This window comes from Melopsittacus undulatus, chromosome 8 (genome assembly GCF_012275295.1).
Source record: "Melopsittacus undulatus isolate bMelUnd1 chromosome 8, bMelUnd1.mat.Z, whole genome shotgun sequence".
NCBI lineage: Eukaryota > Metazoa > Chordata > Aves > Psittaciformes > Psittaculidae > Melopsittacus > Melopsittacus undulatus.
In genome coordinates, this window is record NC_047534.1 from 47,632,923 (window position 1) to 47,658,334 (window position 25,412).

At 37.4% G+C, this 25,412-nt stretch overlaps 1 protein-coding gene across 2 annotated transcripts in view; it reads left to right on the plus strand.

Moving 5' to 3' along the window:
* KAT6B (lysine acetyltransferase 6B) overlaps positions 1–19,639 on the plus strand; it is a 106,987-nt gene extending 87,348 nt beyond the window's left edge. For both annotated transcript variants that reach the window (XM_031052233.2, XM_031052234.2), the window contains exons 12-16: positions 9,175–9,406; positions 11,494–11,653; positions 12,271–12,537; positions 13,727–14,033; positions 15,765–19,639. In XM_031052233.2, coding sequence (XP_030908093.2) covers positions 9,175–9,406; positions 11,494–11,653; positions 12,271–12,537; positions 13,727–14,033; positions 15,765–18,247 — 3,449 coding nt within the window. In that variant the 3' untranslated portion in view covers positions 18,248–19,639. The remainder of the gene's footprint in view (positions 1–9,174; positions 9,407–11,493; positions 11,654–12,270; positions 12,538–13,726; positions 14,034–15,764) is intronic.
* The last annotated feature ends 5,773 nt before the right edge of the window (positions 19,640–25,412 follow it).

The following is a 25,412-nucleotide window of genomic DNA, read 5'->3' on the forward strand; positions in this document are numbered from 1 at the left end:
TTAACTTGACCTGCTGGTTTGAGGAAAATCTTCACTTTAGATACTGGTGTATTATAAAAAGTTGCTAGCACTTGCTGTTACTTCAGATCTGTGGTTTGATACAGAACATTGCGTGAAAACAAGTTCTCTCCATATTAAGGGACTTAGTTTAGTTTGTAATGCTTCAGACAAAACAAAATTTAATGCAAAAGTGCTTGATTCTGTCTGTCCAACTCTGGCAATTAATTTGTGGGAGTGGGCCCTTAAAGAGACCGAGAAGAACTCAGAGCTTGTCATAGAGAAGTAGTTTAGTGGTTGCTTCTTTTGTTCTGGCTAGATTCTCACTAATATGTTTTTATTATAACACAAATATTAACAAAATATAAATCTGAGTTAAACAGTGCGATTACATAACGGCAGTCTTCTGAGCACAATCTATTGCATATGACTTTGAGAAAGGCTCCATTTTATGACTGGGAGGCTCTGAGAAGAAGATCTCAAGCTCTTTCCAACTTGGGGCAGTAGTTTGATTTCTTTTTTGTTGCAGCTCTCCTGTTTGCTCAGAGTTTCAACAGTGCGTTGGCATCTTACGAGTGTTTACCTGGAAAGCTTTCAGAAGTAACTTGATTCTGTCTTCTGTACGAGAGTTACTTCAGTGGTGTTGGGATACTGTTGCTATGTGTAGAAGTGTATGTAAACATTTATATGTGTGGTTGTGATGTGCCTGGATAACTGAACCTGAGATTGACAGGTTTAAGTTACAAAGTATGTGAGGAAAAGTTATTATTCTTATGAATCAGACTGAAGGCCAGAATGCTAGCATAGCATTATCTTCTTATTTTTCTAATGTAAGGTGTGTGTTTCTCAACAGAATTCTGCTGTGAAGGCTACATTCAGTCTAGAACTGGGGAAAGACCAGTAGACTAAAACCTGCTCCTGTTTAACTCCTGTTTATGAGACATCAATACACTGTTGTGATCCTTTTGCTGCCCTCCAGCAGCTCTGGTTAATTTTTGATCTGCCTTTACTGTCAGGTAGGCTAGATCAGTGGACTTCCTTGCAGACTGCTGAAGTCCATAGCATGATGAGGTGAATAACCAATATGATCTAAATGCTTAATTGCATGTGTTAACTGCAGTGCAGTTAGCCCGTATAGCTGGCGAGGAAGTGCACCATGCATTTGAGGTCCAAATGTTCCTATTTATCTTGCAATTACTCTGGATCAAGTGATTAATTGAAATACCTTTTGAGTTTGTCATCTGTTATTTAAACAGCTGTGAGCATATATAGCTTAGAAGGCATATTCATGCCAGGTGCAGTATTTCCTGATAGGAAAACAGTGTGTAAAACTGACAAAAATGCAATGACAATTTTACTACAAAAAAAAAAAAAACAAAACCAAAAAAAACCCCAACAAAACAACCCCCCCAAATTAAAGAAAAAAAACCCCAAAACAAACAAAAAACCCAAACAGAAAAAAGACAACAAAAAACCAACAACAACAACAACAAAAAACCACCAAAACACAAAAACAACCAAGTGTTGAACTTTCCCCATCCTTTGTCTGGTTACAAGATCATAGAAGTGCTTTCCAAGATGTAACCTAAATAATAGGAGATGTATTTGCCTTAAGTTCCTTATAATTGTCTGTCTTACCAATTCATGGAGTCCCATACTTGTTTAAACTATTTTTTTTTTCACTTTTTAATAACAATAGAAATCCTGAAACTTTTGCTGTCAGCATTAGATTAGCTCATGGTAGGAGAATTTACTTTGGAAGTAAACTTGAAGTTTTCAAGTAAAGCGTTGTCAGCAAGCTGTTAAGTGCTGTATTGCACAGGCACGTTTCGAACTGGAACTTGGTGATGTTGTAGTCAACACTGGCAGCTTTCTTCAAGCTTATGTATATAATCAGTGACGTAGGACTATTGTTGGTAAAACTAACAGGTCCAGTAAGATAAAATCGAGTTAGTTGTGCATTGACAGCAATCCTGTATAGCTGTTCAGATTAATTTGATTGCAGTGGCCTTAGTGCATGGCTGGAGAGCAAGCATATCCCTTGGAGTGGCAGCATTGCTTCTGTCTTTGGTGTCTGTCTTGTCCTTGATTCACAGGCAGTTAAGCCATTTACTGTACAGCTGCTGAATACCAGTAAATACAGATGATAAGTCTCAGGCAAATGGAAGTTGGTGATAGTTTACCTTACTATGACATGCTGTATGTTGTAGCAGCTCAGTAGCTGTTTTGGGATTCTGATAGATAACAACATGACAGTTCTAAGCTATGTGTTTCTTCATGTCAGTTGAAACTTGTTTTTAAAATGGACTTTCTATGCAGACAAGGCTTGAGCAAGTTTGGAAACATTGTTTGCCTTTGCTGTGAGGAGCATAACAGTGGCAAAAGAAACTTAATTTTGGAAGCCACGATTAATAAATTTGAAATAGATCCTCCATATGGTTTATTTCTCCACCCTGATTCTCAGTCATTACCTAATACAAGCATATTGTCTGACATTTTGGGCTTAAAATCTATTGGAAGATAATTCAGATGCAATAACAAGTGTTGTCTGTTTCTTGAGTATTTTAATACATAAGCAATAAATTAATGCTATTGCAATGATACTTAAATTTTGATCCTTTCTATTTTACAAAGGTGGTGAGTCTTTTTCTCACATATAAAGATTCACAATAGAGATTTTCCTCCTTGAAGCAAGACACTATTATGATGATCAAGCAGTTGTACTAGGAAGCATGGAAAGTGGTAGCCTAGAAAGCACAAGAGGAAACTGTCTTGATGAAACCCAGCTGAACAGAAAAGGATTTCTTAACTTGCGAAGTCCAGTCTTCCAAATCCAGTAGGTTATAATGGCAGGGTTACTGCCGAAAGACTGTTATTCTCAGCTAGCGACCTCTGCCACATTGCATTTTCTGTACAGTTCTTTTGCTCTGTAAGAGTTGCTCCTATGAGAGCTTTGTGTTGTTCTGCTTCTTAACAGTTCTGTGAATGGATAGGATTGAAACAACCTAAATGTTTTTCTATAATGAGTATTTGCTATGAAGTAAAGCTTCTTTTCTTGCATTAAACTATCACCAGTGTGGTTCTGTTTTGGGGGGGAAAAAACAAACAACCCCCTGCATTTGTCTGCAGCTTTTCTTTAAGGTAAAATCCAATCTTATCTGTAGATGATTAAAAACAAAAAGTGAAGATGAAGGTTCGAATTGCAAAATTGAAGAGCTGTCTTCTGTGGAGCAGCTAGGGTGATCCAAGATGGGAACTCTAGAATACTCTGGTAGGATACACACTAATTTTAAGATGTTTGGTTTGGGGGTTTTTTGAGTTCTGTGTCTGTTGCTTGAACATAACATACATGCTTCAGTGGTGTTTGTGACTTATTCAGAGAGATACTACTGATTTTCTAGAAAGTGATATTGAACAGGATTTCTTAAATAGGATCAGAACTGTGGTTTTGTCTCCAGTGCTTTGTGTTTAATACATAAAACTGTTTCCTAGATAAATTTTTTTAAACTTTTCAGTGTAAACTTATTTCCAGCTTTTTGTAGCTGACAAAAAGTATCTGTCCTACCTGAAACAAAGAACTCACAAATGCCGACACTCAGGGTCCACTGTGAAGACTGTTTTAATTTTTAATGTGCATAAGTGAAAAATACATTAATTTGTTGCTAGTGGCACGGGAGAAACAAACTGGAATATCTGGAAGTACTTGTCCAAGTGCAGAATGAGATTCAGTACTCTCATTTGCCATTCTGCCACATTTTTGCTGATTCTGTCTGTTTCTGTTGAAGATGATGCAGGTAATTTTCAGAACAATAGTTAAACATCGTACATGATGACCTCACAAGAATGAAGTGCCTTTGTGGCACTTTTCTCAAAGAACCTGCCTACCTGTAAGCAGTGAAGTTCAGGGAGTGGAGGAGTTAGGTTAGATGAGCACAGCGTCTGTTGCTTGTGGCACAGTGTGTGGTGAGGTTGATCTGTCAGATGCAGATAGAACACAGATAAAATACTAGGTTAAGCTGCTGTCATTTTTCAGAGTAGATTGGTTTGAAACTGCCTCAAGAGGCTCTGGGTGGATTGTGTTCTGGCTGTGTTGAATTTTCAGTAAAATGTCTAATTACATTGGCCAGTGGAGATTACAAGAGATGTAGTGATAATGTCAGAAAAAAAAGGACAAATACTCTTAATTTAACAAGCCAAATACAGCCCTCATTTTAACCTTAGAATTTAATCTGCTACAGTTGAAAGTGTGGTTGCCAACCGATTATTGATTACTCAAGCTGAAAAAAGTAATCTTTGCATTTAATACAAAATGCAGCATTTCTAGGATTATTCCAGAGGTTTTTTTATAGGAATAGTAAATATAATTACATCAAAAACACTTGTTTAAAACCTTCATATTGGCTAAGTTTTCCTGTTTCTTAGGTGAATAGGAAACCACTAATGGAAGTGTTTATTTAATCCTGAGCAGTATGCATGCCACAGTGTAACTGAGCCACAGTGCAGCCATGCTCTCTTGTATTGCACACAGCCAAGTGTAATTCACACACCTACATCCAGTTCACAAATGGGCTGGAGGGAAGGGGGGATAAGAGTGGGAGCTTGGGTTTTGTGGTTTACTTGAATCAGGCTAAGTTACTTGACTGCCTTGAAAGCCTTATGGCTTTATAACGATTGTAGTCAGTCTGAAACATACTTAAAGAAACGGAACTTTTTTTTTTTAGCTAGAACTCTTTTCTTTGACCATTTATCCGAAATGAAGTTATAAAATGATGTGTTCATTGCTATAAAATACAAAGCATGTATAGGGAGCACACAGGTTGCAGGTGAATCCTTAAAGAATGTCTTCAAACTTCATTTGACTTCTTTCTGTCAATTTTAGTTCGTTCACTTGATTTTTCTCAGTATACCAGTTCAGTTATTTAGTGTCTTTGTTGGCTCCTTCTTTCTATGCCAGTGGCCTCTATGTAATCTTCGTCTCTGACATCTTACAGCTTTGAGGGCTGCCTTTGCTACAGAGTTCAAAGAGACATGTTTTTATTTCTTCAGTAGATAATAGAATTCAGTTCAGCTGCCTTAAACTAAACTACATCCGCCATATTTAAAACTGGTGTGATTTATGCTTAATAGGAAGCTACGGTAGTGAAATTCAGAAATATGTAAGACAGGGAAAGAAAGGATGAGTCTTGGGGATTTGGAGACTTAAAGCTGCTTATGGCAGTTTATAACTTGTATGCATAAAACTGCTTTCATGCCACAGAACTGAAAAGGGGACTGGTATGATGCTGATTTTTAGATTTTCAGGAGAGACCTAGGGAGACAAAAGTTCATCTCACATCAGTACCAGGCATATTAGTGGACATGACAATAAAGGCTCGTACTAGCAAGCACATAGGTAAATGCAGTGAATGGAGGAGGAAGATAAACTCTTTTCTGCTTGTAGAAGACAGTGATACTTACCAAGTCATACCAACTTCTTAAAAAATCACAAGTGGTGTGAGGATGATACAAATCTGGTGGGTTCCATTCGTTTGGCCGGAGGCAGACTAATGCTGTTGACATGCGAGTGTCACAAGGTGGTTGGCTGTTCTAATCTATCTTGTGGGTATTTCTTCTGTTTGTCACTGACAGAACGGGGTACTATCAAGACAGACCTCTGATCTCATGTTATTTGGTTTGTTTTAAGAGACAGAATGGAACATAAAAATACCAGGAGTTAACAAAGTTTCTGGAGACTGACACAGACGTATTCAAGTTTTCATTTTCATGCAAGTGCTTTGTTTTTATGTAACTGTTCGTGTGAGCTACAGCATTGTGGAGCATGCTGCAGCTATTTCAGGGAAGTTACATACTAGGGATGATGTAGATTGAAATTGTAAGATACTGCGCAACTTAATCTCTTTCTGTTTTAGTGTCTGATTATCTCCTGAATTTTTATTGAAGGCATGAAATACATGCATCATACACAGTTCTTGGATTGAATTCCTTCTAATTGTTTTAAATCTTGAATATGATAAAACCTGGGTGGTTCTGGGGAGGTTTGTCTGCCAAAAAATCAAAGGCTGTAAATTACATGTGGCATGTTGCTTCAGTATGAAGTCTGGAGATAATGCAAGAAATAAAAATCATTCATAGTATTTTGGCTATTTAATTTTGAGATAGTATCGCTCACATTCCCAGAAAATAAGATAGACAATCATTGTTCTTCTAGATTAGGTTTTATACTCTGTTGAGGGGTTGGTTGAGGGTTTTTTTGTTGTTGTATTTTTCTTTTTGTTCTGTTTTTAGTTTATTTTGTATGTGTCTAACTTATATTCTGACTTGTTTGCTTTTGGGGGCTGGGTGGGGAGGAGCTGTATTTTGTTGTCTGAATGTTGCTGTTGTTCATGGTCTGATGTCAGGGGTTATAGTTTCAGAAGGTTCTTCCAAGTTTCCACCTTGTGGCTATCCATTACTTAGGTAGACACAATGACACTGGGGGTATGTGTTTAACAGGGTATATTATACTCATTTCAGATGCTTCAGGATAGATACACAAGAAACCAAGATTAGTGTTTTTTATTTACCTGCAACTGAGATCAGTTTTGTTTGGCGTCTTTTTGGTAGGTTTGTTTTAATGCATGTCATTCAAATCACAGAATTTCTTTTAGGAGAAGCTTTCCATTCAGTGCTGGCTACATGTAACTGAGACTGTTGCTTCAACTTTATATTTTTGATTCTATAGAATGTATCTTGAATAAGCATAGGTACCTTGTAGAACAGTTGAAGGATACTGCTTTAATGCAGAGTAAAAGTATGAGAAAATTTCTACTAAGAAATTAGCCTCAAAGTTCCCAGCAGTTGGTAAGATCCATTGAGCAGAGATACTAGTAGAACTGTAAAGCTACTTGTGGTTGCTTAACTAATGATTTAAACTCTGGTACTGGTTTCTTACTAAGCCTTGTATGATACTTGAAAGTATAGTTACAGCCCTGTTATGTGTGATGAAAATGGAAGCAGAGGAAGAAAGTTCTTGTCAAAGTAATTTTCAAGTGTAATGAAATACAGGAATGAAATGCAGGTCTTGCAAACAGCTTACAAACACTTTGTATTTGTGTATGTGTTTTCTTCAGTGTGAAGCTGGAAGGTTAAACTGCAAAGTTACTCAAAGCAGCTGTAAGTTCTCATGAATTTATTTGAAAAATACAGGTTATTCTCCATTTTTCTGTGTTGAGATTTCTTCACTTCTTGTGCAGCTGCAGTTTTGCAACAGTGTCTTAGTATAAAACTTACCACTATGTGTTGTGAACAAGCTATTTCAAAATTCTTTCTAGGTACAGGTGAAGATTTGCCTAAAATCATGCAGAATAGGCTAGGTGTTATAGGTCTCCTTTTGTACAGTTGGAAGTAGTAAAATTCATTACCTTCAATCTCTTAAGGATGTAACAAGGTTTTGAATGTGGTTTGGTTTATCCTTCTTGAGAACAGTTACATGTAGTACAATGATATATCATCTAGTTCTAAAAAACCTTAATATGCTGCAACTTCACATGGTAAACCACCTTCCTTAAGTTTTAAAGTAGTGTTTCTTCTGTAAAACTGAATAAATTTACTTGCTGAGTTTTCAGTGGTACCATGCAGATGAAGGCAGGTTTTATGTAAGCATCTATATGCTATGTAGAAGTGGGCAGATGTGGGATGGTATTCCTCCTGAAGCTCTGACAGTTTTTTCATAAATTATGCTAATAGGTAGGGAACAGTGCTTATTTCAGTATCTGTGTTGTTACTGACCACTTGAAATGTAGTAGGATGTCTGCTTTTCTGTGTAAACATCTTTATGCAAACTGGGTGTTAGCATATGATGACTATCTGACTCTTTTCAAATTCTATTGTGGATCTTTAGCATTGCCTCTGAAAAAGGGAAGACCATTATTTGAAGCTGAGTAAATATACGTGTATGTGTATGTGCATTTCATATTTTTACATATTTGAGAAAATAGATGTATGAATGTACACCGTTTGCATATGATAGAGCATACAGCAAAATAAGGGAATAGCCACTGCTTCACTCAAAGCTGAATGTTAATCCTATGATTTTAATTTACAATTAACCTGATTCGAAGAAACTTTGGGATTTATTTAGCAAATGGGATGTGGTTGCAGTAGATAGGTGTTAAAGCGATCTTTGAAGACTAAAAGGAGGGATTCCAACATAAAAAAAAAAAGTATTTGAGAATATCGGAAGGTAAAAGAACTGTACATGTTGGTGGATTCCAGATTACATTGAGTAAAGTCATTCCATAAGCATGATGTCTGTGCTTATGTTGGAATAAGGGTTTTATAAGCCTGGTGTTCAAGGTCCATGTTTTGGTAGTGTTTGTAAAGTGTGGAATATGTATCATGGAGGGATGAACTACTGTGAAAGGATACATTTTGTTAATTGTGGGGTTTTATTCCTGAATTAGTTTTAATGGTGGCAAATACAAGACTTAAGTTACTACCAGGCAAGTGTGTTCTTCTTTAAATGGTAGAAGTTTCTTAAAACTGAAGAGAATTGAAAAGGACTTACAACATACATCAACTATAAAATAAAGGTATTGTGTTTTATAATAGCTGATTGGAAACTGGTTTTGAAGACTGTGAATTGGAGTTATGTGACTCTTCTTAAACATTAAGGGAGATTATTATTATTTCTTCTAAGTAACTCTTCTGGTAATTCAACTTGTGAATTGTATGTTACCACTGAAATGCAATTTACTGTTTAATCAAAAACTTACGTCAGCTGGGACATCTTGAAGAAAAAATACTTAAATGATACTACCCATTACACTTCCTCTTGAGATTCTTCTGAAAATTCTTTGGCTTCAACGATGTAGCTCAGGTGTAAAAGTTTCTCAGAAGGCCAGGAAGTTGTAGCTCTAAATGAGATTGTGTAGGATGAGACCAGCTCTGAAACATGTTGGCTTTTTCTTTTTTCCTTATGATTAAGGAGGGGGTATGTGTGGTTGGTTGGGGGTGTGGTTAATGTTTGATTTTCCTAAGATCTGAGTCTCCTAGAAGGATTTAATCTTTTCCTGTAATGCTATAGTGAGGAAAACGAATCTCTTTCTTAAATGACATTAATACCACCTTTCTTAAGGGGTAGATAAAATTCCTTTGTTTTGTTATCTCAATAAGGCTTTCTATTTCTTTTCCTTGTAGGCTATTTACTTTCTAGAAGAGAGGGTCAAGCAGGATCCCCTGAAAAGCCATTGTCTGATCTGGGTCGTCTCTCATACTTGGCTTACTGGAAAAGTGTTATATTAGAATACCTTAACTGCCACCATGAAAAACAAATCAGCATCAAAGGAATGAGTCGAGCTACTGGAATGTGCCCACATGATATTGCCACAACGCTGCAACAACATAGCATGATTGATAAAAGAGAAGATAGGTCAGTGAATCTTGCTTAAAGAAAAATAAAAATAAGAATACTGAGACCAAATATTCACATTCTCTACTTGGGAAATGGTTGATGGGAAAAATGTCTGTGTAAACTTCAATGTGAATAATAACCATCTTACTGAAGAAGTGAGTACAGCCAGGTCTTGCTGATGGGGTAAAGAATTCTCTCCCTATACAAATGGTGGGGTTTTTTGGATCCTCTTTTCACGTTAATGGTTATTTAGAAGGGTGCAGCCAGCTTGAAGTATTTTCAGAGAAGAATTTTGTTTCATTCAGTATCATCTTCCGTAAGTACAATTCCCAACTCTTGTTTGCAAATATCTTACTTTGAATACCAGTGAGGGAAAAATCTGGGTTTGTGGGTGGCAATCTTTCTTTATATATCCCTTTTTTCAATCATGACTGAATGTACACAAGCTGTTGGATCTGATCAGCTCCACATGAAGTCCTCCTTCCCAAAGTACTGGGAATGGAACTTTCTATGTAATGTTACGATAGATGTTGAAAGTTAGTGTGTTGAGAAACTGATCGCCTGTTTTGTAAATATCTTAATTCTTAATGATCTTGATTGATAATTACGTATTTTAAGTGTGGTGGTTTTGTTGTTTGGGCTCTTTTTTGTAAAATGCCTTGAATGACTTTCAGTGGTATTTGTGTTTCTGAAGAGCTTAGTAATTCTTACTGGATATTCCAATCATGGAAACTTTATAATAAGCAGAACTGCCTTACAGACAGTTGCCAGAAAAAAATGAGTATCAGGAATAGCTCAGCGTCACTTGCACCAGAGCTAGTATTCAAAGCTAGGAAGTTTTGAACTAAAAAAATACGAGTATTAAGAAAGGAGATGAGCTTTACAGGATGGTGTTATGAGAGTATTAAGAGGAGGGCTGTCACTGCACTGAAACATTAACTTTCTGGGATGTTTATTTATGGACAATCTGATGGGATAAATGCATTTTAAGGTAGAATCCAGTATTACTTATGTGCAGCTTCTACCCTGGCACAAATTATTACAGACCCTGAATACTGACACCCCATTGGAAAATAATATTTTTTTCATCTACAGAAATCAGAATACTGTATAAACAAGGTTAGTTAGTATTTTTTCACAGGTAGTAAAGCTTAGACAGGGAGATGAACTAACTTGGCTCAAGGTATCCAGAAGGCCAGTGGCTAGCTAGGGAAAGAAATCACATATTTGAAATGCCTGCTAGAGACCAAGCTTGGAAATTTGTATGGCTTTTTATGATTTTCTACACTTGGTTCATTTTTCTCACATGTAGTGAAGTAAAAACTTGTCACAATTCTGTGAAAAGGGTTCACCTGGTTTTGAATTTATTTTCTTTTTAAAGCATTCTGTCAGTGGAAAGCAGTGTTGTCATTTAACTTGCCTGATTTTTACAACATTTGAAAGCCTTGCTAAAAAACACCGAATTTTTTTGTTGTTTAGAATTGTGTAGTTCTTTGTAACAGGGGACTGTGGCAAGATACATGCTGGTATATTAGCACTGTGTGCTTTATGTTAGTCTTCACCTACTTCATTTCATATTAATAAGAAAATTGTTTTCTACTGCATCAGCATAGGGCTAAATTACATGTTTATTCTGTGTTAGAAAACCTGTGTTTCTAACTCGCTTTCTTGTCCAGTTAGCTGCCATTGCCAGTTATAATGTTAATGGTTTTCTCACTCTTTATTTGATGATCCACAGTGTTTCCTATTTATGCTTATGTGTCATATTAAAATCAGAAATTGTTCTGCCAGTTACTGAAGTGCCAACCCTAACCCTCCTGCATACATTTAGAGTAGTCAATTATAAAACCTTTATGTTCCTCTCTGTTACCCTGGTGATGTTTAGCATTGTGCTTTCACTTCATATATTTCTGTTTCCTCACTTCCTCCTAGTAAACAGACAGTAGTGTAAGCATGTTATCTCTGTGTGTCAGCTGATATTTGTAGTTTGATGTATCCATTTAGTTACCCATCTATTTTTTTTATTGTGTATAAGGATTTAAACTGTAGGAAGGTTGATTTGGGAGATTACATTCTAAAATAAGTTACTGTTTATTGGATTGTAGATTTGTAATTATTAGAAGGGAAAAGCTGATTTCAAGTCATATGGAGAAACTGAAAGCGAATCCACGTATCAATGAAGTAGATCCTGAAAGCTTGAGATGGACTCCTTTGTTAGTTTCCAACGCTGCAGTTTCTGAAGAAGAGAGAGAAGCAGAAAAGGAGGTAATAGCAGCAACTTCTTATGCGGAATTTCCCTTCCTTTGGATTTCTTTACTCTGAATATTCAACATTAGGCTGTCTTAAATTAGAGCAGTTTTAACTTTGACCATTGCTTAATGGTAGAGGATGCAGATATTATTGTAATGCAGTTTTTGGAGGTTGTGCAGCAAGACATGGTAACTTTTTGGGAATTAATATGATAACTTAAACATTGAATCACTTGTCATGGAGCTGTATTTATCACTCGTGAGGTAGTCGAAGAGCATGTAATCAGATCAAATTTGGAGCAGAGCTCAGGGGCTGCAGTGTCAATCGATTCTTTGTGTTATGAACTTGCTCAAAGTGATCCAGTCAGTGGGCATGTAATGTAGTGTTAAAGGACTTAAATCAATTCGCTGCATCATTAATAGTGCTAAATATCCCATGAAATGCAATCTTCTTTGGTTTGTTATCCTTACGGTTGTAAAGGAGCTACTAGATGATTCAGCTGAAATGTTGTTGCTAAGTTAGCCAGCAGTGCTAATCAGGGTTGACTTATTGTAACTCTTTAGCTGAATGTAATGGATATGGTTAAGTAAATGCCGTTTCAGTGACCTGTTATTTTAACCTCAACCCTTCAGGCTGAGCGTCTGATGGAACAAGCTAGCTGCTGGGAAAAGGAAGAGCAAGAAATATTCTCCACAAGAACTAATAGTAGGCAATCACCTGCAAAAGTACAATCTAAAAATAAATATTTGCGATCTCCAGAAAGTGTGGCAGTGGTTGGGGAGCGAGGGCAATCCACAGAGCAATCGAAGGAAAGCAGTGAGGAGGATGGTGGGGATGAAAATCAGCAGAATTCGCCTCCCCGGCTGACAAAGCCACAGTCCCTGGCCATAAAAAGAAAGGTGTGTTACTTCAGTGGTTTGGTTTCAAGTCATTTATCTCTGATTTCAATCACATTGTTATTTCAGCAATAATTATCTGGCCTTTTATGAACATTTCTTAGACTGCTGTAATCTGTACTGTATTGTTTGGACACTGAACAACTCCTGCCTTCTGGTTCTTCCTCTCAGTCCATTCTTTCATCTTTTCGATTTTGACAGAACTGTAAAATGCTAGTGACACACACACAAAAAATTTCCTGTTAATTTTTAAAATACTGGTTGCCCTCTGCTGTTTGGCACTGGTATTAGTTTGATATTTTAATGGTTTTTCCTTTATTCATTGTAAGATGGAGTACAGCTTGTGGTGTTTGTTACCTTCTTGTCTACGATACAGAAACTCCTTGAAGGGAAATACTGTTTTTTAAAAGCAGATGCTGTTAAAAGAGGGTTTGGTTGGTTTGTTTTGTTTTTACGCCTATTTTCCGAAATTCCAAGGGATTTAAATGTTAAATTCTGATTATGGCAGTGCTTGTTAACAATTTCATTGAAAACATCAGCTGTTTGAGTGGTTTAAATTAGTAAGCTAAGTATCCCAAAATTTTAAAGCAGTGGCCTTAGTATATGTATTTACATGTCTGGTTAGAATTAGGGAACTGGAGCGTCTTTTTGTTTATACTTTAGATGAGCAATCTTAAAAGTTACTGTAAATCCCTGAGAATGCATAATAATAGAAATATAAATTGTTGAACAGTTTTTTTTCCTTTATAGCAGCCAAGTATAGGATTCTTTTAGTGTATTCTTGAGATCAGTGTGAAGCTTGAGGGTCGCTTTCTTTGCTGTTACCTGTTTTTCTATATGCATGCTTCTAAAATAGCAGAAGCCAGAAATGCAGAAGTATAGAATTTGATACATGTGAAGGCTGTTGGGAAATGTAATATTGGTATGAATATTATTTGACAGAAGGTTAAAGTCACTACAATATGAAGAAAATTCTAGTCTTAATTTTTGTGTACAGAAAGGCTGTGTGCATATATGCATGCCTGTTTTATGTTTCACTTTTAGAAACTGTCTACATAAATTTCATTGGGGTTTTTTTAATCAGTAAATACATTATTATAAATTATGTTTAGAAAAATTGATTTATTTATGCCCAGATTCAGTTAACAAACAGGTATGTAGGAAGACTTATATTTGTGGAATTATTTTTCAGAGACCTTTCATACTGAAAAAGAAAAGGGGGCGTAAACGCAGAAGGATTAATAGCAGTGTTACCACAGAGACAATTTCTGAAACAACAGAGGTGTTGAATGAGCCATTTGATAATTCAGATGAAGAATGTCCCATGCCACAGCTGGAACCTACCTGTGAGATGGATGGAGAAGATGATGACTTGAAGCCTGTAATTGGAAAAGTTTTCGAGTATCAACCTGGGCAGCAAAAACAGGAGAAGGAGGAGGAAGAAGAGCAGAGCAAGGAAGAGAAAGATACTTGTTACAGGAGTGATGACAATTGTACAAGTAAGCCAAAAATTTTCTTACATCTTCACAAAATTTGATCAGTGGCCTTCAAAGGAAGTGTTTATTTTTGTCATATATCTGGGAAATCTGAAAATCTTTTAATGAGATCTATTTAGCTATTTTTTATTTAGCCATTTTGGTCTTAAAGTCTTACAATCATAATGCTTCCTGCTTAGAGGTGCTACGGGAGCCATTAATCTCATTTAGTTCATTAAAATTCAGTGAAGGCTTCAGATTTTTCATGTTTTGATTGTGTTTACTACTTCTGTTTTTCATGACCCATTAATATTCTGGGTTTTGTGTTCAGAAAACAAATGTTTTTTAGTCTGGAGCACTGCAGTCCTTGTCATGTTGCCAGAAGCAACTTTTATGTCCCTACAGCATGGTATTTAATGCACAACAGAGTAGGGGTATCACTGAAATCTTATCTAATACTGCTTTTGTATCCTTAGTAAAGGATACAAGCCAAGAGTAAGATTTGATTTGCACAAGTACCTTTCCATTCAGTATTGTTGGTAATTGAATGTTTGCTACACTAGGCATACTAGGGTCTCAACACTAGGGTCCCTACAGTTTTTTTCCCCACAAAGGGAAGAGGTAGTTAAAACTGTGTCCTTTCAAAGCTGGTTATCTAGTTTGATTTCAGGGATATTTCCTGGCAGAAAAGGTAATGGATGGAGAGTGAAACTACTAATGAGCTGTTCTGAACATACACTCATCCCTTGACTTCCTGATTCTCAAGTTACGTGTATAAGTTTTAATTCCAGAATGAATGGCTGGAATCTCAGATCTGTGTAATTTCTATAGAAGCTAATGGGTACTATTTTAGTATTTTCATAATTGCATGGGAAGTTAATCTTTGTAATCCTCAGTGGAGGGATCAGGCACTGATTTCTATTTTAAACAGCTTTTGTGTGACTGGAGCAACTATGCTTACAAATGTTGGTGCTGTTCCAAACCAGTGCACCGGTACATTAGAATATTAGCACTTTTTCCTGCTTCTCAATGGAAATGAATTAAACTAATAGTAGGAAATTCAGAGTGTTCCAGCTATGTCCCAGTGGTCAGGTTTGCACTTTAACTAGATTGGTACTGTGTATCTGTCCATAAACCATGGTCATCACATGAATTGATTGTAGGAGTGTTCTAACACTGCAGTGAGTGGCAGAAGTTGGCAAAGGAATGTCACTGAAGCCATTACATTCCCAAGGACAGCATATTTTATCCTGAGAATTCTACTTTTTTTGTGGTGTGTAAGTGGTAACTGGGAAGAGAGAAGAGGAAGGAATGTGTTTTGTGTGTCTGGGAAGGTGTTTTTTTTTTTAATAATCAATGGATTAATTTAATATTCAGATGCATTCTTGTTTAATTTCAGCCATCTGTTGCATTTGTCCTGAACTGTGAGCTTTGTCATGATATGCTTCCCATGAGAAGATCCTAGGATTTAGTTTGCATGTGACTTCAATATCTGGGATTCTTTTAGTGTATAAATGGTGGTTCTGATAGTCACTGTCAAAAGGCCACTGAACAAGAACACTTCACAGATTCGTGTGTGTTTGAGCTGTGGATATTATGTCATTCTGTTGTGGTTTTAGATCTGTTTATGCCTCTTGTTCCAGAGTTTCTTAATATGTTTTGAGTTTATAATTACTTTTGGGTTTATGTTTGAAATATTGTTCAGTTTATGCAAGCTAAGACTTTCCTTTTGTCTCTGTTTATTGCCTCCCAAAGGTAATACAGAGGATGTAGCTGTGTTGGAAGAAAGCACTAAAGACAATCTTGAACCTTCAAAGAGTAAGCAGGGTTGGCCCAAAGGAGTTAAGCGTGGTCCATCTAAATGGAGGCAAAGCAAAGAAAGAAAACCTGGCTTTAAGCTTAACTTATACACTCCACCTGAGACTCCTATGGAGCCTGACTATCAGGTGTTGGTGGAGGAACAAAAGGAAGTAGCTGAAGATAAGCCCTGCTCAGTTACTGCTGTTACGGAGGAAGTGATTAAAGACCGTGTTGAAATATTACTGCCACCAGATGATGAGGTGAAAGAGGTAGAACGTGAACCTCTGCATCCACCCAGTGAACCCTTTGAAAAACAAGAAGATGACACAATGAAAGCTGGGGAAGAAGAAAGCAATGTGGAAGAAGATGGAATCGATTTAAAAGATGAAAAAGAGAAAGTGGAAGAGGTGTTTCTGCAAAAAGAGGAGTCTGTGCATTTGGATGATCAGGAAGAGGAGGAGGAGGAAGAGGATGAAGAACCATCTCACAATGAGGATCACGATGCAGATGATGAAGATGATAGCCACATGGGTTCATCAGAAGTGGAGAAAGAGGAATTGCCTGGTGAAGCTTTCAAAGAAATGCTGGAAACACAGCAATCTTTTTTAGACGTAAATGTTCAAACTGGTAATTCAAATCAGGAGGATTTAATGGATTGTGGTGTTGACCTTGCAGCTGATGAGTGTGAAAGTGACCAGAAAGAACTCGGTACAGATTCAGACCCAGTGCCTGAATCTGATGATGATCATACAGATAACAACCAGGACCAAAAAGCTGGTGAAGAATTACATTCCAGTTTCAAGGGAGATAGTACTGAGACCATGGAGATTGATTCAGAGACAGTTCAAGCAGTACAGTCTCTAACCCAAGAATCAAGTGAAAATGAAGATACGTTTCAGGACTGTACAGAGACTCAAGAGGCCTGTAGAAGTTTGCAAAACTATACCCATAATGACCAAAGTCCCCAGATGACCACACTAGATGATTGTCAGCAGTCTGACCACAGTAGCCCGGTTTCATCTGTGCACTCTCATCCCAGCCAGTCAGTTCGTTCTGTTAATAGTCCAAATGTTGCTCCTTTAGAGAACAACTATGCTCAGATCAGCCCAGATCAAAGTGCCATTTCTGTGCCGTCTCTACAGAACATGGAGACCAGCCCAATGATGGATGTTCCCTCAGTTTCTGATCATTCGCAACAAGTTGTGGATAGTGGTTTTAGTGACTTAGGGAGCATTGAGAGCACAACAGAAAACTATGAAAACCCAAGCAGTTATGATTCTACAATGGGTAGTAGTATCTGTGGAAACAACTCTTCTCAAAACAGTTGCTCATACAGTAGCCTGACATCTAGTAACCTAACACAGAGTAGCTGTGCAGTGACACAGCAGATGTCTAGCATTAATGGAAGCTGCAGTATGATGCAAACAAACATCAATTCTCCGCCCACTTGTAATGTAAAATCTCCCCAAGGTTGTGTTGTTGAAAGGCCTCCAAGCAGCAACCAACAATTGTCCCAATGCAGCATGGCCGCTAATTTTACACCACCTATGCAGTTAACTGAAATACCTGAGACTGGCAACGCCAACATTGGATTATATGAAAGAATGGGGCAGAGTGAATTTGGAGCAGGGCATTACTCACAGCCATCTGCCACCTTCAGCCTTGCCAAACTGCAACAGTTAACTAACACGCTTATGGATCATTCTTTGCCTTACAGCCATTCAGCTGCTGTAACTTCCTATGCAAACAGTGCCTCTTTGTCAACCCCCTTAAGTAATACAGGGCTTGTTCAGCTTTCTCAGTCTCCACATGCTGTTCCTGGAGGACCCCAAGCACAGGCTACAATGACCCCTCCCCCCAACCTTACTCCTCCTCCCATGAATTTACCACCTCCCCTTTTGCAGCGTAATATGGCTTCATCGAACATTGGAATCTCCCACACCCAAAGACTGCAGACTCAGATGGCCAGCAAAGGTCACGTTTCTGTGAGAACCAAATCCACGCCACTGCCACCTGCTGCTGCAGCCCATCAGCCACAGATCTATGGGCGTGCTTCACAGACTGTGGCCATGCAAGGGCCCACGCGGACCTTAACGATGCAGCGTGGTATGAACATGAGTGTAAATTTGATGCCAGCCCCAGCTTATAATGTTAATTCAGTGAACATGAATATGAATACCCTTAATGCTATGAATGGTTATAGTATGTCCCAGCCAATGATGAATAGTGGATATCACAGTAATCATGGGTATATGAATCAGACACCCCAGTACCCTATGCAGATGCAGATGGGGATGATGGGAACCCAGCCATATGCACAGCAACCAATGCAGACAGCACCCCACAGTAACATGATGTACACTCCTCCGGGGCATCATGGCTACATGAATACAGGCATGTCTAAACAGTCTCTTAATGGATCCTATATGAGAAGGTAGGCCCTTTGAAAAGACAGACTACCAAACTGGCATATTGGATTGATCTGCACAAGTATCTTTTGGAGAGTACGATTTCAAAACCAGCAATTGGTGTGAATGCAAAAACATTTGTTGGCACCATTTAAAAGCTGTATGCAGCAGAAAGCCTTATACAAGTTTTTATTTTTTCTTTATTTTTTTGTTTTGTTGTTTTGTTTCTTTATTTTTTCTTCTTTTTTTTTCTTTTTAACTTTGTGGGATTAAACTTTTTCTTCGGGGGGAATTAAGTGGTTTTCCATTTTTTATTTCATTGAGCTTGAAGTTCTCTGGAAAGGAAGAACTCTTTCTATGAACTGCAATTAACACAGCAGCTGATGGTTCAGAGCCATTTTATGTGCCTGCTCCCATTAAAAATGTGGATAAATAGACTCCAAAACTATCAGACAGTACTGGATCGTGAGCTTTTTTTCTCTCCTTTCCCCACATGTAAATGCCTTTTAGCAGTTATTTTATTGTATTATTTTGTTTCTGAAGGTGACACTTCTGCATGCCGCTAATGTCTTTGTTAGTGACAGTGCATTTTGTAGTACTGTACAAGTGTTGTGCTTAACAGTAAGCCATTTCTTAATTTTTTTGCCTTGATTAGGTTACCCTAGTTTGAAGGGTAAAAAAAACAGAACTATATTTTTGTTAATTATAAAACTTGTAAAAATTAATAAAAAAAAGCTGCAAAAGCTATTCACATTTTGGTTAGTTCAAAGGGTTTTATTGCTGTATGTTTAGTGTAAAGTTGAGACTCTTTTCCATTTTTGTGACCAGTTTCTTTGGGGCTGGGGTAGTAAAAAAGGCAGCTTTCTGTTTTATAAATACTGTTATGTTTTTTTGTTGATTGAAACATCTCAGTGTTTATTTGTCAAGTTTTGAAACATTTTCATATATGTCCAGATACTTGGCAGGATTTAAAAAAAAGTAGTGAATTTGGTGTAAAGTTGCTATTTTATGGAAATGCCTCTAACTTTACATTTTCATTCCATCTGTAGATTTTTCTATCTTTATAAAATATTGGAGTTATTTTTTAAGGGAAAAAATAGAGCAGTAGCGTGTGAATAGCTCAAACTAAGCTTACAGATCGCATGTAAAAAGGCAAAAGTTATTTGTGTCTGTTTATATTGCTTCCTTTTTTGTAGCCTTTGTACCTGTACAGAGTGACTGTAAGGGCCGAACAGAAGAGGCTTGATACATGTAAAAATAGGACCCAGTGACACTCTTGTATTTATCTGTTATCTTTTTAGTCAGTCACTTAAAAAATAAATCAACACAAAAAAAACCACCCAAGCAACAAAAATAAAATCTGCAAAAAGCAACACCCCCCTAAGCTGTACATTTTAACATAAAATAAATTATGATGAGCCATTTTTAGCCTCTTGTGTCTTGTCATAGTTTGATGTTGCATGGGAATTACCTCCTGAAACAGTGTTTGTTATAGCGCTCTCACATGCTTGATCTAAAGCCCATTAAAGTTGATGGGGTGTAGATTAGGCTGTTAGAGCGTAAGTGTAGGTGGTTACTCATCATAATTGCATACACCTTGTGAAAATAAAGAGTATCTAAGATTATTTTTTTTAATAATCTTAATAAAATATTGAATAAATATGTATTTAATACATTACAAGGTTGTCAATATTTAATGTATGAAACATTTTTTCCTGTAGAAAGTGTTTATATATTTGTAAAAGGGTATATGATAGCAACACACATGGTGTTTGAAGTATCTTAACAGAATTGTCATTTCTGCCTTTGTTATTGTTGCTGAGTACAAGATGATGGAGATCTTGTGTTGAACCTTTGAGTTCTGTATATATGCATGTACATGTGCACACAGACACATACATGAACACTTCTATCTAATCTAGCAATAGAAAGTCTGTAAAAATCGTAAGGCTGTCTATATGTGGAGCTCATGAGTGGACCAGGGTTAAATTGGGTGTGTGAACCTGCACTGGAAAAAGTCCCTGTGAGAAACTTTCAGAATGCTTCTCATGTGAACGCTCTCACTGAATTCCCTTCATATCCCACTGCAGGAAGGTTACTAACTAAGGGGAAAAGATTGGCTGTCTCAACTGAAAACTCTTGTGTCCCCATTCCAGTACATAAAGCAGCTTTATAGGTGATATTTTACATGCTCGGAAGTCAGAGAAATGTGTATTTATTTAAATAAAACCTGTGAAGTGTGCAGTGTTGCCAAATCAAAAAATTGACATTTCAGATTCATGCAAATAGTTTGCTCATTTCTAACATGAGGAGGTAGCAGTCAGAAGTAGTGGATCTGAACAGGACCTACCATTGTGGGTCAAATGATAATTTGGAGTAACTTGTGGTTTAGGAGCTGAGAATGGTTGATAAGGAGAGCACAGTACAACAAACATGTTGTTCATACACTTACACTGTCAATTTGCTTTTTAAAGGCAGAGAGTATTCATAGTACTTAAACTATGTGTGTGTTCATCTTCACAAAGCTATTGTCACCTTTTTTTATGCTTAGGAAGACTGAAGTTGATCTCCACAGTTAAAGTGCAGCCTTCCAAGTGTGTATAACTAGGACTTTGTACCCTTCTTCAGTGATTGCATCCCAGAGTAGCTCTGCGTTTTGTGGGTTTTTTTCCTTTGTGTGTTTTTTACAGTGAGTGAGAAAGACACCTGGGTTTTTACCCACTCTTGGTTAGTTTCAGGTTTCCAAGCCTACCACATACAGGCACATTAGACCTTTTTACAATTTCAGTATGTGCTAACCTGAAATAGTGCATCCTGACTCCAGCATATTGCTAAAATTTTGTATTTGCAATATATGGATTACAGGTTGGGTGGACAATTACATACTTGGTCTGCATGCACAATAGGCAAGTTCCCAATGCTTTTTTGTTTCAGAACTAAATTCCTTTCAAGAGGATGTATCTTCTCACTTCAGCTGTTCCCGAAGTGACTATTTAGCTGTGAATTGCATTACTTCTGTTTTATAAGGCGGCTGTCATTTTTTTGACAGATGTACCTGTTCTACGTATTGTGTGCCCAGCCTCAGTTTTGACTGTGTGTTCTAGCACCATCCCAGCTGAGAATTAGCTGCTTCCTTTATTGTCTTAAAAGAATGCTTCACAGTGTAGCAACAGATGATTCTTGTGAAATGCAGAAGGTTTCCCTGCCCATGTAATCTTATTCTTTGGTTTGGCAGAGAGTACTTCATGCAAGAATGAAATAAACTCTCATTCTGCATCTAACATTGCTTGCAGACCTGGCTTGTAGGTGAGGTCAACGCTGCCAACACTTGTATGTTAGGTAGTTAGCTACCTGCAAGAGTTGTGTCCTTTGTGGAAGCTACATGTTCCAGACCTTTTGCTTTTTCTGATTCAGTCTAATTGGTTCTGGGAGGATGGTAGGGAGAAAAGCTGGGAAGTCAATAAGAAGTATGTTTACTTCAGAATTGCTCAGCTAGTATAGCTGTAACAGCAGAGTGCTTCTGGCAAGACCTGGTTCCAGGGAAGATACTTGCCTTTGGAGATGAACCTTCTTCATCTGGAAGTTGCAGGATGGCAGTACTCCTTAAAGGTGCACCCTAGCCCTTTTGTAAAGACAGGAATGGTGTTACTGCACTCTGACTACCTGATCTCTTAGCAGTGATTGATTTTTTTTGTTTGTTTGTTTTTACTAACTTCATAAGAAGCCATGTGATATAAGCAGAAGCAGAGGACTTCTGAAGATACAAGACTTCTACCTTAGATCGTTGTCTTAGTTTTCTAAGCTGTTTTAATTTATCCATCACACAGGTTAGTTGATGGAGTTAAGCTCCATTTATTTACAGTTTGGTAAATAGAATGGCCCTGGCAATTGCTTGTAGTGGTAAGGGTGATGCTAATACAGCCTCTTCTCTAGAGACTGCAAGCTGACCAGTGTAGTAAAGACTTATGACTCTGGTTTTCTTCCTTTTTTTTTTTCTTCCCTTTACCTTTAATACTTCTTTGTATTAAAGCTATGTATTTCCAGCATTTTTTTATGAACTATGTAGTCATATAGGTCAGCTCTTCCCTAGTGAAGCTATGGGGTATGCATTGGTCAAAAGTTGTTGTTTCAAGTGTTGTGGTGTAGGGAGGAAGTTTGTAACAAGGTAGAAGGTAGGATTACACTTTGGACTTTATTTCAGTTGAGTAATTTAAATTCTTGGTAGCTTCTCCACATCTGCTAAGTAAGAATAAGCTTAATTAAGCTATGTTTAAGGTCTTCCAAGTAGTATGTGTAGAAAAAAGGGAATACAGGTTTCTGTTGATTTACTTATTAAGAAACCAGTTTTTGTCCTATTTTACATCTCCATGCAAGAAAGGGAGCTCCTAGTTTGAGTTGCTTGGAATCCTGTCCTTTGGAAATTGTTGATGCATTCCTGTGTCGTTATGTCAGTGTTGCCATGTGCTGATTTCCTAATCTCCTATGCAGGACAAAATGAGTGGGAACTACTTAAGAGTTCTAGCATTTTGCTTTCTATCAGTAGTTGGGAGGTTGTTGTGTGAAGGCTCTTGTCAGTCTCTATGAAAAGCAGCTGGGCCTCAGAAATTAAAATTTTTCCTGTGTGTTTGCAGAAGTGTGACTGCAAAAGAAATGCTCTTCTCTAAGCCTCTGAAAACCTTGTTCAAATACAGTTCTGCATGTAAATTGGCTAAAACCCCTCTTCCAGTTACAGTCTTCAAGCTCTCATGCAGAATACAAGAAAGAAAATAACCTGTAACTTGACTGAGGGAGATCCTGGTAGATATTTGTTGTGCATCATTTGGTACAGAATTTCTGTCTGTGAGGCTAATGCTAACAAATTCACTACTACTGCAGAGGCAAAAACGTTCAGCTTTCTCCGTCAGGGTAAATGAAAGAGCAGGACCATGTGCCTGAAAGGCAGGTTTGTCAGACACAGAGCTGAGAGAACTGCATGTCTGGGTTGTGAATTGAATTGCAGCAGTAAGGTGCTGTGGGAGAGGTGTGTTTGAACATCTGTGGATGTAGATGGAAAGTTGAGGAATCCTATCCAAGAATTTTTTGCCTCTTTACGACATTTTTGGTGACTGCTCATGTATAGTTTAAGTGTCAAATGACCTTCTTTGAGTTTCCTTTTATTTCTGGTTGGCTTTTTTTCTTTGTGTGTTTTTTTTTAATTGGGGGCAGGGAGGAAGGGATTGTTGGGGGACTTTGGGGGTGTTTTTTTTGGGGGGGGTGGTTGGGGGTTTGGTTTTGGTTTGTGTTGGGTTTTTTTTTTCATAATCCAGGAGTAGTGATACTTAATGTATTATAAGTCCCAGAATTTGTGTATCTCTCTCAAAAATACTATTCACATTCTGATGTCTTAATCTGTTTTTTAACAGGCTAGTTGTATTTAATGTGTTCTTCTGTGTCTAAGAATTTGAAGTTAAGGTGATTACTAAGTACATAAATTCCAATGATAAATCTAAAGCATTGCATTATAGTTGCCTGCAGCCTTTGCTGCAGTCAGTGTTTAGAGATTACTGGGTTTGGGGCCCCAATGGGAAGTGAAGGAATAGGAAAACCTTCACACTAGAGATGCTAAGCCTGTAAAGAGCTATTAAAATCTACAAAAAATGGTTTAAAATTGTGCTCACTTCTGTGGCACTGTGTTCTTTTAAGTATCCAGGACTTAAGCAGTCCATACTGCACTGAAGCCACAAAGTCTTTGTTAGCTTGTAAAGAGCAAGAGAACTCTCAAGTGCTCTTGATGGCTAGATCCTTCATCTCAGGCGCTGAGGCAGTACGTACCTCTTGCCTGATACATGTAATTAGGAAAAATTCCAGTAGGAATGGTGATGATGTTACTGTAAATGTGGCTCAATTATGATCCTCCTCTACAGTATATTCTAAGAATATCAGATGTTGCTGAAGTAGCAAAACTCTGTCAAAACACAGTTGTTGATAAAAACACAGTTATTGATAATTTGTTTAAAATAGAGTAGCTTGAGTAAATTTAGGCAGAAAATTAAGTCATGTGTCCCCATTTGTGTATCTGGACTGCTTCTGTCAACAAATAAAATTATTAGTAACTGTATTGAAGCAGAATAATGTATTAAGGTTACTGAAGCTGAGATAGGAGAAAACATTATCAGTAGCAGTAAATACAAACAGTGGTGTCTGGAAGCGCAGCTTCTGGTTAATCAGGGCACTGTGAGATATTCTATTTTTTTTATATTCCCAAAGGCCTTATATGTGTCTCTTTTTAATCAAAACTAAAATTTTGTTGGAACTGGTTATAATCCATGATTCTTTAGGGATAGTTAGGTCTTGGCCAAAAGAAGGACATTAGGGCTGCATGTGTTCAGTGCGGAGCTTTCTCTTTTTAATGTAAAGGCCATTCTGTTTTTCTTGCTTATTGCTCTGTTAGATTTTTCCAAGTGCAGGAAAACAAATCACATAATTTTCTCAGTCTTTTGTTTTTTTTGTGGTCTTGTAAATTCACTTGGATGCTGTGTGTGTAGGACCTTTAAAATTCAGGCCGTTAAAGCATTTAGGAGAACCAAGTTAAAACTGAAACTGCTGGAATGTCATGTATACATATCTCCTTGAATTGTCTGTTGTAGCTGTATATGCATCTGACTTTTTAAAGGGTCTTGCTTTGTTTCTGGTTTGCATGGTCTGCTGCAAAGTCTGTTGAGAAGTCCAAGTAGTTGATCCTCATCTGGAGGCTCTTTAAAATGCTGTGCTGCATTAGATTATTACTGTGAAAAAGAAATGGAGATGCCAGGGAACAGCACAAAAAGGCAGAGTCCTGTGAAATACTTCACAGGACTTTGGGACTAAAGAATTCGGTTTTGGTGCCACCATGTTGGTGTATTTCCTGAAAAATTTCTTCAGGCATGACTTGCTCCATGCTTATAAAGACCATGTGCTGAAGTTAGTACCAGGATCTTGGGAGTACTCAGCTAGAAGACCGTATTTTTGAAGTTGTGCTGCTTTTGTGCTGCAAAAACTTTTTCACAGAGGGTAAAATTTGTTGATGTAATAAAAGAATTCTTCTAAGGCTTAAACATTCTAAAAAGATGGGTTTAAAATTTGGCTTCCCTTCTTTCTTATCCAGTATTTGAAATTACTTTGGTTTTCCTTCCAAATAGCAAATGGTTCTTGTGACTGTAATTAACTACAGTTAATT